The sequence below is a fragment of the Sorex fumeus genome, unplaced genomic scaffold, assembly GCF_029834395.1.
Source record: "Sorex fumeus unplaced genomic scaffold, SorFum_2.1 ptg000115l, whole genome shotgun sequence".
Lineage (NCBI taxonomy): Eukaryota > Metazoa > Chordata > Mammalia > Eulipotyphla > Soricidae > Sorex > Sorex fumeus.
Genome location: NW_026606172.1, coordinates 3430750 through 3449425, shown reverse-complemented (window position 1 = coordinate 3449425; position 18676 = coordinate 3430750). Strand labels below are relative to the sequence as shown.

At 36.6% G+C, this 18676-nt stretch overlaps 1 protein-coding gene across 2 annotated transcripts in view; it reads left to right on the top strand.

Moving 5' to 3' along the window:
* EPHA3 (EPH receptor A3) overlaps window positions 1-18676 on the top strand; it is a 398195-nt gene that overhangs the window by 121521 nt on the left and 257998 nt on the right. For both annotated transcript variants that reach the window (XM_056135456.1, XM_056135454.1), the window contains exon 3: window positions 12154-12814. In XM_056135456.1, the coding sequence (XP_055991431.1) occupies window positions 12154-12814 (661 nt within the window). The remainder of the gene's footprint in view (window positions 1-12153; window positions 12815-18676) is intronic.

Below are 18676 nucleotides of genomic sequence, written 5' to 3'. Positions count from 1 at the left end.
AATTTCACGTATTGTGTTAAAAAATAAACTTAGCATATGTTTCAGTGACAAAACTCAGTGACATGAGTTAATTTCATTTCTGTCATTGTGAATGCTACACAGGTACATTGTAAATTGCTATGAATAACAATTGCTGTGACCCATTATCATAGTAGGAAATTGCATGGATCTCAGAATTGATATGAAATTTACTGCTGTCACTGTTCGGCATTAATTTCTAAGTAGTTGGCCATTTGTGATAATTTTGTAAATGTCCATCTTAGGACTGTTCAATCTAGACAAGCACAACCAATGCACATGGAATTTTCCGTATTATTTTCAAACAGCTATTTTGAATTCTAAAAATTATCTTTGTATTCAGGCAATTCTAACTTGAAAAAAATTGTCTAAGAATTAAAAACACGATTGTCTTTGTCCTAATTCCTAATATTTAAGTAAAATCTATTCTATCCTAAAGTTGTAAAATTTGGATACATAAAATAATTAAAGACAAGAAACTTCTAATAATAGAAGCATTTATTTTATAACTTTTATGGAAGAAATGGTTGGGATGCCTAGAGAAGGCATTAGCCAATTTATATTTCCCAGTAATTTCTGAAAATCATTTAAATTTTTTAACTTATCTCTCCAAATTTGGTCCTTTTGAGGTGTAATTTTACACTCCCATTTCTTTGTCCTAAAATTTTCCCAAGGAAACTTGCATTGAATTTTATCCTGTGCCATTTTTAAACCCATGACTCTAATTCATTAGACAATTTTATTCTATTTTTTTTTCATTTTTTGAGGTACAGTTATTTACAATAAAACTGATTGCAATTTTTTTCTTAGACAATTTCAAAACAGATATTTGTTCTGAATATAGGTCTAAAACCTTAAAGAAGAACTAACTAGGTTAAAAGGCAGCTAGTGATGAGAGATATGCATATGCCTATAAGTATTGAAGCTATGACAGAAACCCAGAGATCTCAATATAAAATTCCAGCTGGGAGGAGAGGAGCTAAAATTCAGGCTCTGGAATGATGAAACTGAGGTTTCTGCAATTTTTTTTCTTAATCCTAGAGTTATAAGCGGTTAGGATACATCTGAGGATGGAATTGGATGTGTTCTGTGATTCCAATTGTCTGGTAATTTTGAAAGACACAATTCAAGGTAAAGTCTGGGAGGGAAGTTAAGGATCTGACACTCTCAAATTTTCTGTCCACACTGTGCCTGCAATAGCTTATATATTTTTATAACTATAGATATGATATCTATAGATAACTATAGATATGAACATCATATGCCAAAATTCCTGGGAATTCTAAGCTCACTCAATTTACTGCATTCTCTCTCTCTCTCTCTCTCTCTCTCTCTCTCTCTCTCTCTCTTTCTGTTTATTTCCTCATTTTCTAGTCCTTTTAACAGAAGTGGAATACTGAATTCCCAATTCCCTATAGCCAACTAAAAGTTCTAATAGGGTTGTTGATTCTGTACTGGATATTCAAAGATTGGTTATAAGTGACAGAGGAGTAATAGACACTATTGAAATTCCTGGTATGCCAACTTGTTACTTTAGAGATGCTCATATTATAGTTTGGCCTAAATCTTGTTACTGACACTAAATTTTCAACATCAAATTCCCATCTCTCTCCTTTTACTCAAAATAAAAATATAATTATTTGATTTAACCAAAATCAACATCAGTGACTGCAAGACCCCCAAACTGAATGTCTATTCCCATTTGTTTCTACTCATATTTTGCTACATTTTAGTATAACCTATTAAAATTTATTTGTCTATTTATTTTTGAGACCAAAATTTACTATAAAATATTATGAATAAATGAAAATATAATGATATCTGTGGATATATATTTCTAACTCTTTACAGTAACATTCTTAATGTAAGTGCTAATGCATCTTTATGCTTAAAATTCTGCTGCATTGTAAGTGTTCAAATATTTCTAGGATGGACTCTAAATTTGAAATGGCTAAATTTCTAAATTTGAAATGGCAGAGAAACGCAAAAGGAAAGAAATAAAAGATTATGTTACACTGTGGAGAAAGAATAATATAAACCAATTATCAGCAATGTCTTGTGTGCAAAACTACCTCTTATTAACCATTGAAATTCAAATGCAATATATATAAGGATATTCATGTTGTTAACTTTCTTGATATTGTCATCTATGAATGACAAGAAACTGTTCTTAAATCCAATAAGCTAAATTATAAATACATTTTTCTGACTTTTCAAATAATTGACTAATCATATTTACTTTTTAACATTATGAGAATTGCATATTTCCCTCTTTTTTGAAGAGTTAAATCATTTCCTTCTTATCCTTATTTTAAGTATCTAAATGTATCCAAGAGGCAAGTAAATATCAAGAGTATAGATAATTAATTATTATAATTGGAACTTATCCAAATAATAGTCCTAAGGTTAAACGTCCATTAATCATTGAAATATATACTTTCAAAAACTGCACTTTGACTCTGTGACAATGAACTGTTTTATCTATGAAAGTGAAATTGAATTCTCTTTCATAACTTATGTTATGTTTTTCTGTTGTTTTTCTTACACTGTTCTAATGGTGATGAGATTTAATGATTGATGAGATTCATTGTGTTTATGCTATTGAGAATAGATTTAAGAATTGTCTGTGCTGTACAGCCCGCCCCCAAGGGCCTGGGTCCCTCTCTGGGCACGCGCAGCTAGAAAGAGCCCCTAGACAGCCGGTTTTCAACCCCTGATCTGCGTGGGATGGGCACAGAGGCCCAGCTCTGGGCAACAAAGCTGAACGGCTCCAATTCCAACAGGTACAGCCCGCCCCCAAGGGCCTGGGTCCCTCTCTGGGCACGCGCAGCTAGAAAGAGCCCCTAGACAGCCGGTTTTCAACCCCTGATCTGCGTGGGACGGGCACAGAGGCCCAGCTCTGGGCAACAAAGCTGAACGGCTCCAATTCCAAACAGGAGACCTTCCCAACTCCTCGCCCAGTGCCAGGGACTCTTTCCGGAGCCGCGGCCGCGTCAGCGGCCACAAAATATTTTCCCACTACATATGCCATAGAACCATAAGCTAACTTCTTAGATGGAAACTTCTCTATTTTAGCTCAGCCACTAGAAACACAGTAGCCAATAACTCATAAGCCTATCTTAACTCACACTGCATATCAAGCAGAATAGTAACAGAGAACGTCAAGGACTAAACCACACCTCTCACAATGGTAAAGCAACGCAAAAGCCCACCAAACTTTCATATTGAAGAGTCTAGCCCAGATGACACCAACAGTACTCTAGTGTTAGACAACCTCTCTGACAAGGAATTCAGAAGGGAGCTACTTAGGATGCTTAGGGAATTAAAAGAAACAATGGAAACCAATGCCAATAGAAGACAAGAGGATCTGAAGGCAGAAATGAGGAAAATGCAATCAGAAATGTCAGACCTGAAAAATCTCGTAGGCGAACTGAAAAGCTCAGTGGAAGGCCTCAGCAGCAGAGTAAGAGCGGCTGAGAACAGAATCAGTGAGCTCGAAGATGAAGTTCAGAGACTCTCCATAAAAGAGCAGAAAATGGAAAAGTGACTCACAATTCGGGAACAGATGGCAAGAGAAGATCGTGATGAAGCAAAGAGGGGTAACATAAGAATTATTGGAGTCCCAGAGGGACAGGAAGAAAACCTCGATGAAGAAGAAACTGTCAAAGAAATCATTGCTACAACATTTCCAGAGCTGAAGAAAACTTGTGACCACATTCAGGAGGCCCGAAGGGTACCAGCTAGAAGAAATCCGAATAAAAATACCCCAAGACACATTCTGATCAAAATGACCAAAACCTTAGACAGAGACAAAATTCTGAAAGCAGCAAGATCGAAGAAAGAAATCTCTTACAAAGGAGCATCCTTAAAATTCACAGCTGATTTTTCTGATGAAACCCTCATGGCCCGAAAACAGTGGTGGGACATAGTAAAAAAACTCAATGAAATAAATGCCTCCCCCAAAATACTTTTCCCAGCAAGACTCTCATTCATAATAGAAGGAACAACACAGAGTTTCACAGACAAACAACAGCTCAGGAACTTCATAGACTCAAAACCATGGTTACAAGAACAACTAAATGGGCTACTTTAAGGCAAGAAAGGCCCCTCAAATACACCAAATTTTAACAGAACAATGGGACAAAATCCCATAACAATAATCTCTCTCAATGTCAATGGGCTAAACGCACCAATTAAAAGACATAGAGTGGCAGGATGGATTAGAAAATTGAACCCAACATTCTGCTGCCTGCAAGAAACGCATCTCAATAGTCAAAGCAAACACAGACTCAGAGTCAAAGGCTGGAAAACAATCCTACAGGCAAACAGCTCCCATAAAAAAGCTGGGGTAGCCATCCTTATATAAGACCACATCGATTTCAGAGTGAGGAAGGTCATAAGAGACAGTGAAGGCCATTTCTTATTGATCAGAGGATCTGTATGACAGGAAGAACTTACAATAATAAATGTATATGCACCTAATGAGAGACCAGCAAAGTACTTAAAACAACTACTCATAGATTTGGAAAAAGACATCAATAGCAACACAATACTAGTGGGAGACTTCAACACTTCTTTGTCACCTCTTGATAGATCAACCAGACTCAAGTTTAGCAAGGACATACTTCATTTGAGGGAAACAATGGAAGAAAGGGACTTAGTAGATATATAGGACACTTCATCCACAAAAAGCTGAATACACATTCTTCTCAAGCGTACATGGAACATTCTCCAAGATAGACCACATGCTGAGCCACAAAACATGCCTCCATAAAATTAAGAAGGTAGAGATTGTATCAACAATCTTCTCAGACCATAATGCGCTGAAATTAGAAGTAAATCACACACAAAAACAGAAAACTAAATCAAACACCTGGAAATTAAACAGTGCACTATTGAACAACGAGTGGATTAGACAGGAAATCAAAGAGGAAATCAAAAGATTCCTAGAAACGAATGAAAATGAGAACACGAGTTACCAAAACTTATGGGACACAGCAAAGGCTGTGTTAAGAGGAATGTTTATAGCTCTACAAGCATTCCTCAGGAAGGAGGAGCGAGCACACATAAGTAACCTAACCTCACAGCTTAAGAGCTTGGAGAAGGCCCAGAAAAAGGAGCACAACCCGAACAGGAGAAAGGAAATAATAAAACTCAGAGCAGAGATTAACGAGATGGAAACCCAAAAAACAATCCGAAAGATCAATGAAACCAAAAGCTGGTTCTTCGAGAAAAGTAACAAGATCGATAAGCCTCTAGCAAAACTCACAAAGAAAGGGAGAGAGAAAACCCTAATAAACCGAATCAGAAATGAAAAGGGGGTCATTACAACAGAAACCACAGAAATTCAGAGGATCCTCAGGGAGTACTTTGAGAAGCTTTATGCCACGGAACATCAAAACCTCGAGGAAATGGATAAATTCCTAGACTCCTACAGACTCCCAAGGCTGAACCAAGAAGACCTGGAATACCTGAACAGACCTATCACCATCAAGGAAATTGAAATGGTAATAAAAAGTCTCCCCAAGCACAAAAGTCCTGGCCCGGATGGATTCACTAGTGAATTCTTCCAAATCTTTAAAGAGGAATTACTCCCAATCCTCTTTAAGCTTTTCCACGAAATTGAAATATCAAAAACACTTCCGAACAGTTTCTACGAAGCAAATATCACACTGATACCAAAAGCAGACAGAGATACCACAAAGAAAGAGAATTACAGGCCGATATCCCTGATGAACACAGATGCAAAGATCCTCAACAAACTACTAGCAAATAGAATCCAACTACTCATCAAAAAGATCATACACCATGACCAAGTAGGATTCATCCCAGGGATGCAAGGATGGTTTAACATTCGGAAATCAATCAACATAATCCACCATATCAACAAAAGAAAAGATAAAAAGCATATGATCATATCAATAGATGCAGAGAAAGCATTTGATAAGATCCAGTACCCCTTTATGATGAAAACCCTAGCCAAAATGGGTATAGAGGGGACCTTCCTCAACATAATTAAAGCCATCTACCACAAGCCTACAGCAAGCATCATCCTCAATGGGGAAAAACTGAGAGCCTTCCCTCTAAGATCAGGGACGAGACAGGGATGCCCACTCTCTCCACTGCTGTTCAATATAGTACTGGAAGTACTTGCAATAGCGATTAGGCAGGAAAAAGATATTAAGGGCATTCAGGTAGGAAAGGAAGAAATCAAGCTCTCACTATTCGCAGATGATATGATACTCTACATAGAGAACCCAATAACTTCCAGCAAAAAACTCCTAGAAACAATAGACTCGTATAGTAAAGTTGCAGGTTATAAAATCAATACCCAAAAGTCCATGGCTTTCCTATACGCAAACAGTGAGAGAGAAGAAAGCAACATGAAAAAACCAATCCCGTTCACAATTGTGCCCCAGAAAATCAAGTACCTAGGAATCAGCTTAACTAAGGAAGTAAAGGACCTGCACAAAGAAAACTACAAAACGCTACTTCAGGAAATAAAAGAGGACATGAGGAAATGGAAAGATATCCCCTGCTCATGGGTCGGGAGACTTAACATTGTCAAAATGGCAATACTACCGAAAGCATTGTATAAATTCATTGCAATCCCTATAAGGATACCCATGACATTCTTCAAAGAAATGGAGCAAACACTCCTGAAATTTATATGGAACAACAAGCCCCCACGAATAGCTAAAGCAATTCTTGGGAAAAAGAAAATGGGAGGAATCAACCTCCCGAACTTCAAACTGTACTACAAAGCAGTAATAATTAAAACAACATGGTACTGGAACAAAGGCAGAACTGCAGACCAATGGAACAGGGTTGAATACACTGACATCTCCCCTCAATCATATGCTCATCTAATCTTTGATAAAGGTGCAAGTAATGTGAAGTGGTGTAAGGAAAGCCTCTTTAATAAATTGTGTTGGCATCACTGGACGGCTACATGCAAAAAAATAGGCTCAGAACTCTGCCTAACACCATGTACAAAAGTAAGATCAAAATGGATTAAAGACCTCAACATCATACCAGAAACCATAAGGTACATTGAAGACAAAGTTGGCAAAACCCTCCATGACATTGAAGCTAATGCTATCTTCAAAGATGCCACGCCACTGACTGAGCAAGTGAAAACAGAGACAGATAAATGGGACTATCTTAAACTAAGTAGCTTCTGCACCTCCAAAGAAACAGTGACCAAAATACAAAGACAGTCTACAGAATGGGAAAAGATATTCACCGAATACACATCTGACAAGGGGTTGATATCCAGGATATACAAAATACTGGTTAAACTCCACAAGAAGAAAACATCCAACCCCATCCAAAAATGGGGCAATGAAATGAACAGAAACTTTCTCGAAGAAGAAATCCGAATGGCAAAAAAGCACATGAGAAAATGCTCTACATCATTAATCATCAGGGAGATGCAGATCAAAACCACAATGAGATACCATCTCACACCTCAGAGACTGGCCCACATTCAAAAGAACAAAAGCAACCGATGCTGGCGTGGATGTGGCGAGAAAGGGACACTCCTTCACTGTTGGTGGGAATGTCCACTGGTTCAGCCCTTCTGGAAAACAGTATGGACGATTCTCAAAAAATTAGAAATTGAGCTCCCATTTGACCCAGCAATGCCACTCCTGGGAATATATCCCAGAGAGGCAAAAATGTATAGTCGAAGTGACATCTGCACTTGTTTGTTCATTGCAGCACTCTTTACAATAGCCAGAAACTGGAAGAAACCTGAATGCCCAAGAACAGATGACTGGTTAAAGAAACTTTGGTACATCTACACAATGGAGTACTATGTAGCTCTTAGAAAAGATGAAGTCATGAAATTTACATACAAGTGGTACAATATGGAAAGTATCATGCTAAGCGAAATGAGTCAGAAAGAGAGGGATAGACATAGAAAGATTGCATTCATCTGGGGGATATAAAGTAACAAAGTATGAGATTAATACCCAAGAATAGCTGAGATCAGCACCAGGAGGATTACTCCATAACTTAGAGGCCAGCCAGGTATCCTAGAGGAAAGGGCAGTTCAGATAGAGAAGGGAGCACCAAATAAAGGATGTTTGGAGGATCCTCGCAGGAGGGGAGATGCATGTCGAAAGTAGACTATGGACTGAACATGTTTGCCACTCAATGCCTCTTTTGCAGACCACAACACCCAAAAGGAGAGAGAGAACACAGGGGATTGCCCTGCCACAGAGACAGGGGGGATGGGGGGATGGGGGTGGGAGGGATATTATCCATGGTGGTGGAAAATGGGCACTGGTGGAGGGATGGGTATCTGATCATTGTATAATTGAAACCAAAGCACAAAAAATTGTAAATCTACAACTTTAAAAAAATAAAATAAAGGGAAAAAAAACTGAAAAAAAAAAAAGAGTTGTCTGTGGTTAAAGAAACTTTAGTATATCTACCCAATGGAGTACTATGCAGCTGTTAGGAAAAATGAAGTCATGAAATTTGTTTATAAATGGATGGTCATGGAGAATATCATGCTAAGTGAAATGAGTCAGAAAGAGAGAGGGACAAACATAGAATGACTGCACTCATTTGTGGAATATGAAATAAAATAATATGAGACTGACACCCAGGAATAGTAGAGACAGGGCCAGGAATGTTGCTCCATGGTTGGCAGTTTGCCTTATGAGCTGGGGAAGAAGGCAGCTGGAATAGAGAAGGGGTCACTAAGTCAATGATGGTTGGACGGTGAGTTCCGAAGGGAGATATGTGCTGAAAGTAGATAAAGGACCAAATATGATAGACTTTCAGTATCTGTATTGCAAATCATAATGCCCAAAAGTAGAGAGAGAATATGGGGGAAATTGTTGGCCAGAGAGGTATGGTGAGGAGTAGGTATTTGGTGGGGAGAATACTGACAACATTGGTGGTGGAAAATGTGCATTAGTGGAGGGATGGAATAAGGACCTAGAAGCCAAACTTACTACAAAAATTATTAATTTTAGAGAAGTTGAGTTTTAGATAGGATCTGCATATTTCCTAGGTTTGTATTTCCTCTGCTGAAATAGCGTTACAACTGAGTACCTATTACAGACTTTTTTTAAAGGAATCAGAAAATAAAGAAAGGTTCATTTACTCACTTAAATCTGTATGTGGCCTATTTTCTTTTTCAAACTCTGCAGTAGAGTGTTTAGTATGGCAATAGTGTTATTCTAATAATTGATGAATTTTGCACAGTAGAAATAAAGGATAAATAGCAAATTGTTTTCATTTGTAAGATAAAACTCTTGAAATAGCAACATTTGAAATGTTCTTATTCAAGTAATATTAGTTTACAATTATATGGTTTCAGTATACCACAACTGCTTTAATTAATTATTTCTATTGTTGCTTCTGTCATGAAGAAATACTCACTATTTTATTTCTACTGTCTTAAATCATCAGCAAATACTAGAGTTAGAGATTTGCTGTTGTAGTAAATGGTCTGAGATGGCATGCCACCATCATTTACAAGCAATTTGGTCTTCATTACAAATTAATGAAGTGATAATTGCTTACAGCAACCTTTCATGCACAAAGCAAAGCAATTGGTATTTGCATTATCTTTTTTGCAATTCATGTTTCTACATGAAGGGCTTGTGGTAGCTTGCCAAATTACCATTAAGGGAAAAATGTTAATCTACTGTGATCTATTCATAATTAAAGTAATATTTTGCATCATATTGTAAATAGATGCATGTTCTGTTTGGTGTCTAGTAAAATGCCATCTATAAAATGAAAAAAGTGCATCAGAATCATCTTAAAGGATACACTTGTTTCTATTCTAGTAAAAATTCTTAATCTAAATTGTGTTAATAAATTTAATTTTAAATAATGTCTACATTTTAACTTTGTATAAAGTGTCCATGGAAAAGATAGAGATAGACAGAGAGAGGAAAGAGTGAGAGAGAGACAGAGATAGAGAAAAAGACAGAAAGACAGAGAGAGAGTGAGAGAATGGGAGAGAGAGAAGGAAAGTGCTTGCTGCAGATGCAAGCTGTGGTAAGAGGGTTGGGGGGAGGGAAACTGGGGACATTGATGGTGGGAAATGTACAGCGTGAAGGGATGGGCATTGGAACATTATATGACTGAAACCCAATCATGAATAACTTTATAACTGTGTATCTTATGGTGATTCAACAACCAGAAATAAATAAATAAATAAATAAATAAAGGATTTTTTTTGTATTCCATAGATAAAACTTCTCCCTGAAAGTTATATTATGCATTGATTTGCTTTGAGTGTGACTATTCTATGAAAGGCATCTCAGTTTAAAATTATCAAATCTGAGACTCTCTGATAGACTTTTACTCTTAAGTGGGTTCCTTACAAGTATCTCTTCTTGGCCTTTTTCCCTCTGGAAAGCAAGATGGCAGCCACCTCGGAGCTTTCTGGAAGCCAGGTATGAGCCAGTCGTGATGGAGCAACTGAAACCTCATGGGAAGGGGGGTGTTCTCAGCTCGTCCTTCAGGCCCTACTGAGGTCACGAGTTGCCCCCTATGTGCGGCTCTCCAGCTTTGCCATGGCTCCAGAGCCACAGAAACAAATCTCATAATTATCTGACTTTTGGCAGAAATACCTCCAGGCTTAATAAGTAAAATACAGAAATCCAAAATCGCATTTACATCATTTAGATCTTGTAACCAGCTGTAGAAAACAAATTATTTCACAATGCCTTTTCAGCAGGTCTGATTTTGGGGTGTAAACTCTAAATAATAATGGTGCATCTTTTGAAAGTAGATAGAGTGTTAACTAGAATTCACCTGCCTTACAGGCATTGGGAGGGTTGGGAGGGGGGTATATTGGGGCTCTTGGTGGTGAAAAATAAGTACTGGTGAAGGGAAATGCATTTGATGATTGCATGACTGAGACAAACCTGAAAGCTTTATAACTTTTCCCACAGTGATTCAATTAAAAAAATAAATTAAAAAAAACAGGTATCTGTTCTTTAAAAAGCTTCACACATGCCACTCTGCGTTTATTAAAGACCTACATTATTACTTGTTTTCTGTAATCTAATCAATTCTCAAAAGAAATTCTGATTTTACAATAAAAGGGGAAAAGAAAAAATACTATCCTGCATGTTTTACAACAGATGTTACAGAGGCAGCTCACACACAAACCAACGAGACTTGCCTCCTGAAGTTTCAGCTGCCAGAACCTCTTTGCACAGGTTACATGTTTATCATGTCTGCTTTTGTTGCATATCCGTGTTATCTTATGTTTCGTGTTCAGTTGGTATAATCTGATGGGTTTGGAAGGGACTTTAAAAACTTAATTTTTTGCATGCCAGTTAATGGTAATTGATATGCTTATTACCATTTTGACTTTATAAAGGTTTTATAAGAAAATTCCAGCAAAGGAGAGAAAAAGGCAGATATCTTAATAAAAGAAAATATATTTAAGAACTCCCTGAACTAAGTAAATATGTGTCCAGATGTATATAATTTATGGTTCTGAAAAAAATAAACAAAAAGATATGTCCACTAAGAAATAAAAATTAAAAAGACATTAGCCAAATATAAATATGAAGTATTAAAAGTAATGAAAGTAAATTTAAAAATAAGGGAAACCCTGCAAGATGCACAGTATACTTACTAAATAAAACTCTACAGTCCAGGAAGAAAAACAAAATATATTCAGAGTTGAATGAAAGAAGCCTTCAACCAAGATAATGTATTCAGCTAGGTTATCACTAATATTTGATGAGGCGATAAAAAGCTTTTTACACACGTGCACATGCACACACACACAAAAAAAACCATTGAAGAATTCATAGTCACTAAATTGACTCGCTTCACAAGAAATATTAAAGGGTGTTTTTGCAAAAGGAAAATAAGCCCTATTCTGAATTAGTAATGTACTTTAAAATATTAAAATATTAGTAGGGAGAGTTATATTGGGTCTCTTAGAATAAGTTAGATTGGCTTAGAATTTATAATTTCACAATAATAAAAGTAAACCTGGTTGATCTACATCATGATCTGTTATGAGCAGAACTAAAAACTCTATTTAGTTATTTTGTATTTTCTGTTATGATATTGGAAACCCATCTTGTATGAATTATTTAATTTCATTATATTCATTAACTTTTTTCTTTAATTTTTCAGTGGGAAGAAATAAGTGGTGTTGATGAACATTACACACCCATCAGGACTTACCAGGTGTGTAATGTTATGGATCATAGCCAAAATAATTGGCTGAGAACGAACTGGGTGCCCAGAAACTCAGCTCAGAAGATATATGTGGAGCTCAAGTTCACTCTACGGGACTGTAATAGTATACCATTGGTTTTGGGAACTTGTAAGGAAACTTTCAACCTGTACTACATGGAGTCTGATGATGACCATGGGGTTAAATTCCGAGAGCATCAGTTTGTCAAGATTGATACCATTGCAGCTGATGAAAGTTTTACTCAAATGGACCTTGGAGATCGCATTTTAAAACTCAATACTGAGATTAGAGAAGTAGGTCCTGTCAACAAAAAGGGATTTTATTTGGCTTTTCAAGACGTTGGTGCTTGTGTTGCCTTGGTGTCTGTGAGAGTGTACTTCAAGAAGTGTCCATTCACGGTGAAGAATTTGGCTATGTTTCCAGACACAGTACCCATGGATTCTCAATCTCTGGTGGAGGTGAGAGGTTCTTGTGTGAACAATTCCAAGGAAGAAGATCCTCCTAGGATGTACTGCAGTACAGAAGGTGAATGGCTTGTACCTATTGGCAAGTGCTCATGTAATGCTGGTTATGAAGAAAGAGGATTTATGTGTCAAGGTAAGAGGTTCTTTTTTTTTAATCTTCCTTTCAGAGGTATTTTAAACCTGTGATTGATCATAGAGTAATTGGGATAAAATGAACAAAGCTAGGACTCACTTGGCAACACATTGGATTCTATGTGTAGACTAACATTGCCCCACTTGCTCTGTTGATTTAGAGTTTTGGCAGAACTATGTTTTGTTTTTTGTTGTGAAGTGCTGGCCTAAACCCTCTAGAGGTGTTAAAATTTTTATATTATGTTGTCCCTGCCCTGCAGTAACTGCAGAACCGTAATGCTAGAATAAACAAGGAAAAATCTGTCCCTTTAACATTACCAAATGAAATATCATTGGCACATATTACACCTACAATATGTTTATCCATCTCATATCACATTGTTATGTATTTCAACTTTTTAAATGTGACATTTTCTTTAATGGTATCTATACATCAGAAAAGAATAGCACTACTATCTTTATAATAATTAATTAACTTAAAAGATTGAGTGCTGTTCCAGTGTTTGATGTATAGATCTGAACTTTTATAGCATTTTTATTTTGCATCATAATTTGCCTTTTGGCTGCTCAGGAGAGTACCTATATCACACCTCAGGATAAATGCCATGTTTGAATATTAATAGAATGCTAGAGAAACTTAACTTGGTCAGCAAGTTTATTTTATGAAAAATAATGTTGGACTTGAATTCAATGAAAATGCTGTTTTCATGTAAAATTGTGATATATCGGATGAAAATGTTCACACACTCCTAAATTTTGTTATTCAGCCTTAGGCATGTTTTGTGAATCAGGCTTGTTTTGTGCTTAAGTACACATTAAAATTTCTAGTAAAAACTTTCAATATAGGGGCTGGACGATAACACAGCAGGTAGGATGTTTACCTTGCACATAACCAACCTGGATTCGATTCCCAGCATCCCATTATGGTCCCCCAAGCACTGCCAGGAATAATTCCTGAGTGTATCACTGGGTGTGACCAAATAGAAAAAAAACAACAACTTTCAATGTATAAATACATACAGCTTCATTACTTAGTCTTTGAAATTGAATTTGCTTTAATTTCAATGTTTTTTGTTATACTTGGTTAAATATTTGAGTTACTATCTACTAGTTTATATTCAGTAAGTTTTGACTTCATGAAAAAAATGTTTTATAAATAAATTGATTTGAAAATATTAAAAGATTGTATCATTTTTCATTGATTATAAAATAATGTATGCATAAAAATTTAATGAAATTAAATGGTACTGTCTAGCCTCACATTTCTCCATGTTGCTGAGATCCTTTGCAAGTAACATCAAAACATTAACTGTATTTTTGAAGGTTCTAAAACTGAAAAAAAATGCTGGCTAATTTTGTAAATACATATGAGTAGGAAAAAGTATTGATAGCCCTTGTATTCTGCTCATATTTATATTTCATCACTTTGGTATTATTTGTCATACATTTTAGTTATGAAGTTAAGAAATAAAATAATAAAAGGTGTAGTTCAGAAGAAATTAAAATTTTGGCTATTTTGTTCCTTCTGAACCAGTGTCCAATGTCAACATCAGAAGGCTTCTGGGGACGCTTGCCTTACATGCAGCGAACCTTGGTTGGATCTCTAGCGCCCCATGTGGTCCTCTACTCCATTAGGAGTGATCCTTGAGTGTAGAGCGAGGGGTAAGCTCTGAATAATGCCAAATGTGACCCCAAAACAAAACAAAATAAAAGCATATAGATGTATAACCATCTCAGTAGTATTTGCCAATTCATGATAGAGCAGTTTCTTTTTTGTAAAATTTAATATTTTATAATGAATATAATCATTAAATGTTAAGATTTTACACATATTTACACAGTACTTTTTATCTCATTCAGAGTAAGAAGAGTGTACAATAAGTGTCAGCAAAGCACATAAAACCTGTTAAATGTGCTAATACAAATAAAGTACACAAGTATATGTAACCAGAAGAACAAACTATAATAGATGAATTTAAAAGGTCATATTCATATTAAGTTCTATTTAGAGAAGTTAAAATTGTTGCTGTATTTTAAATCTTATTTTAAATTTAGAGGGCAAAGGACTCCTAAGTGGTACTCAAGAAGTCCAGGGGCCACGCCCTATAATACTTGGTCATTTTGAGGCTGCACTTCAATATGAGGGCCTAAGGATGTATTTCACTTGTGCATTCTCCTGTGTGTATGGGGTCGGAGGGAGTAGGGGTGGTGTTGGGGCCATTCCTCCAGAGCTCCACCTACTGATGCTCAGGCGGCCATGTCAAGTCAGTGACAAAACTAGGCAATATGCAAGGCAACGGTATGGAGTTCAAATGAATTTATGTTAACAAATATTTGTTTTAAACCATAAGTTCGGACATTACTATGCCTTGAGAGTCAACACTTCTTTATTTCTATTGACTTGTGTCTGTGGTAGTATATTAGTCAGCATACTATAAGGTGTACGATTTGCTCCTGCTATCTGTTGTCAATCAAAACATTGCAATGAATATTTATTTATTTCATATTATCTCCCACATCTTTTTCTAAATTTTTAGAGAAAGAATAACTAGACAAGATGACAATTCTGGGGAAGACAACGCTTAATTGAGTTGATATTTAATGAGTCCTTGGTATTTGAACTGTCACACATAATATATTACCAATGTTTTGCCAGATGAAGGAAAGCTGAAGAGATAAATTAGTGTATCTAGCATCTAAGAGTTTATGATCTAATATGAAAGTTTAATACATAAATAATTTTAAAGCAGGAAAAATATATTTTACCAGTGTTTAAAAGGTGCCTTGACAATGTAAAGGATAGAAGTTAATTTTGAATATCTCTTTAAAGATCATGAAAATTAACAAATTATGGAAACTTTTCATTAACAATGAAAAGCATCTGTATGGATAAATTTTATGTATTCCTATTGTGCTGACAATTATTTGGGTAGGGAGAAAAGGTAACTGCAGTGTCCAGCTTACACATTCCATGTGAGGTCTGTAATTTATTTATAGAATCATTTTTTTCAAAATTCCCAAATTTATAGAGTTCCAATGACTTTTTTTCCTCTGGAATTGTTCCATGGAGAGCCTTATAAAGAATCCAAAATTTGGAACTTGGACACACTTTTAAATTAATAATAACATTCTTTCTACTTATGAAAAATATTAGGGTAGTCAAAGTTTAGTGAAATAAATAAAGAAAATGTGAAAAGATCTATCTGATATAATGATATATTTTAAAAATATTTTGTTGTTAATAAAGGAGCATATCCATCAACTCCAGAACCATTAAACTAAAGTTGTTTTTGTATTGGACCAGAATTCTAAAGATAATATTTCATTTCTTTTGCACACAATGCAAACTTTCATAGTAATTATCTTTTCCTGAAATGAGAAATAGTGTGAGTTATCCTTTGAACATTAATTCAACATCTCTCAGACTCTAATATATATTAAATTTTAATTTTTGTTTGTTTTGGGGCCACACTCAGCAGTGTTCTCTGTTCCTGGGGGTCACTGGCCCCCCTACAGGGACCTGAGAGTCCCCTTGGTGTATCCAGGGTTGAATCACTATCCCAGGCCGATGGAAGGCAAAGGATAAACAAAGCAATGGGGACCACCGGGTTGGTTGGTAATCAGTGGCTGTTTATCCAAATCTTACAGCATTAGTTATAGAGAAATCATGAAGGATTGGGATAGCAATTACACATAGGTGTGGTTGAAGATCATCGTAAACAATGAACAGATGTAAAATCCTTACTTCAGGGGAATTTCTTCCAGATTTACAGAAGGACAAAATCTTATCTAAGGGCTCAGCACTCTAGATCCTTACTAAACAATCATCTTCATAACATTTCTAGTCATTTTATATGAACACAGTAATACATTAAACTTACAGGGTAGATCTTCCTGGGGACATCTTGCTATATATCCAAGACTACAGTCCTTAGACTACATTAGTCCTTCCTAACCCCACAAGGTCCTAATTGTCACTACTTTTTGGGTAGTGACTTTCAGAATTTGTTCCATGACCATGTTCTTATACTTCTTCTGGCTCTTATCCTGTCCCTTTTTAATGCAAGGGTAGCTTATAGCTTGCCCTGAGTCCATCCTTGTCCCTCCCTGGAACTGGAGTGTTAGGAAATAAAGGTAACTAAGGCCTAAGTCAATCAAATATGACAGATGCCTAGGTACAAATATTATTTGGAGTCAATTAATTCCCAAGTTACAAAAGCATAGCATTAACTGTCTGTCTATGTCTATACAAAAAAGGGGCATTGCTCTAAAGTAAACTATGCAAAGGACATAAAGAAAACAGAAAAGCAATATTTCACTCACAAATACAAAGTACAGAGCCCTCAGAAGAATTTGACTTTACAAGTTATAGAGTCTCATTTGGGGATATAAATCATTAACAGAAGAAGAAGAGCACAAAGGAGAGGTTAAAGATAAACAGTTAATTGGGAGTTCCTGATGGAATTGGGTGTGCCTCAGGAGCACTGCTGTGGGAGTAACTCAATAAAGTCAAGCTCCCTGCCATGGGGAAAAAAGATAAACCAGTGTCTCTTTCTAAAATGCTTAGAACTACAATCCAACAGCACTTCCCCATGGCTATACTCTCAGGGATCACTCTTGGCAGGGTATAGGGGATCATCTGGTCTGCCGTAATCCAAAATATAAACTCCCGTATCTACCTATCCAATCCTGAAATTTTAGTATTTGATATTTGGAAATAAAAAACAGTAGCACTCCTAAAGTATCTGGTTTCAAGGTTCAAATGTGTGTGTGTGTGTGTGTGTGTGTGTGTGTGTGTATGTGTAAAACATTTTTGGTCTCTGTTTAAAGATAAATCGCTTGGTGCATTGGGGAATTACTGGGGTTGAACCCAAGGCCTCACACATACACGTCAAATGTTCTATTTTTGAGCTGTGTGCTTGATGCCAACTATCTATAGGAAACAGACTCAAATGGCTTCTGGATCTGGTTCTTGAGGCTGACGATTAAGAACAACACATTAAACTGTCATTAGTGTTAGTGTTGCAGCTCACACTGGACAACAGCAACCTCTGTTTAGAAAAAGAACCACAGAATCACCCCAACAGCTCTGCCTTTAGTTTCTTTCTCTTCCAGGATCACAACGTATCTCAGTCCCTGCTGTCTGATTGGCTGTGCCTGATATTAGCTGGGTGTGAAAACTTAGCTATCTAATTTGTTATATAAAACAATCAGATTGCCAAATAAAGAGCAATCAGACAGTCCAGATAAAGACCAATCAAACCCCCTTTTATTCACAATCACCTCCCCTAGTCCCATGGTATATACAGAAGTAACTGTTTTCTTCATTTTCACTGCAGCAAAAGGAATATAGATTTTTGTTTGTTGTTAGTTTGGAGCCACAACCAAACTAAAAACAAACCAGGGCTTACCTTAATTCTGTAGTCAAGCATCACTCCTGGCAGTGTTCAGGGCTTAGTTGGGCTCTGTGCTCAAGGATCTGGGGTTTTTGTCTAATTATATGGAGATCCAGGGATCAAATCAGGATTAGACTGAAGTTAAAATATTTCTAATTGAGGGGCTGTGAAGATAGCACATGGGATAAAGGGAATGCCTGTGCATGCAGCTGGCCCTGGTTCATCCTTCATGCCACATAGTTCCCTAGACATCCTACACTGCAACCCTGGAGAACCCAGAACTGCCGTTAGCATACTATTGTAGACCCCAACTAGCATAGCATCCCCAGGTCCTTCTATTGAACTACTACCACCTGCTAGAGTCATATAGACTGGCCCTCTGTCCTCCTGAGTACTGTTTAGCCCTCCCTTCCACACTTACCCCAAGTAGTTTAGCACTGCACTGCACTGCACTGCGGTCCTGTTGT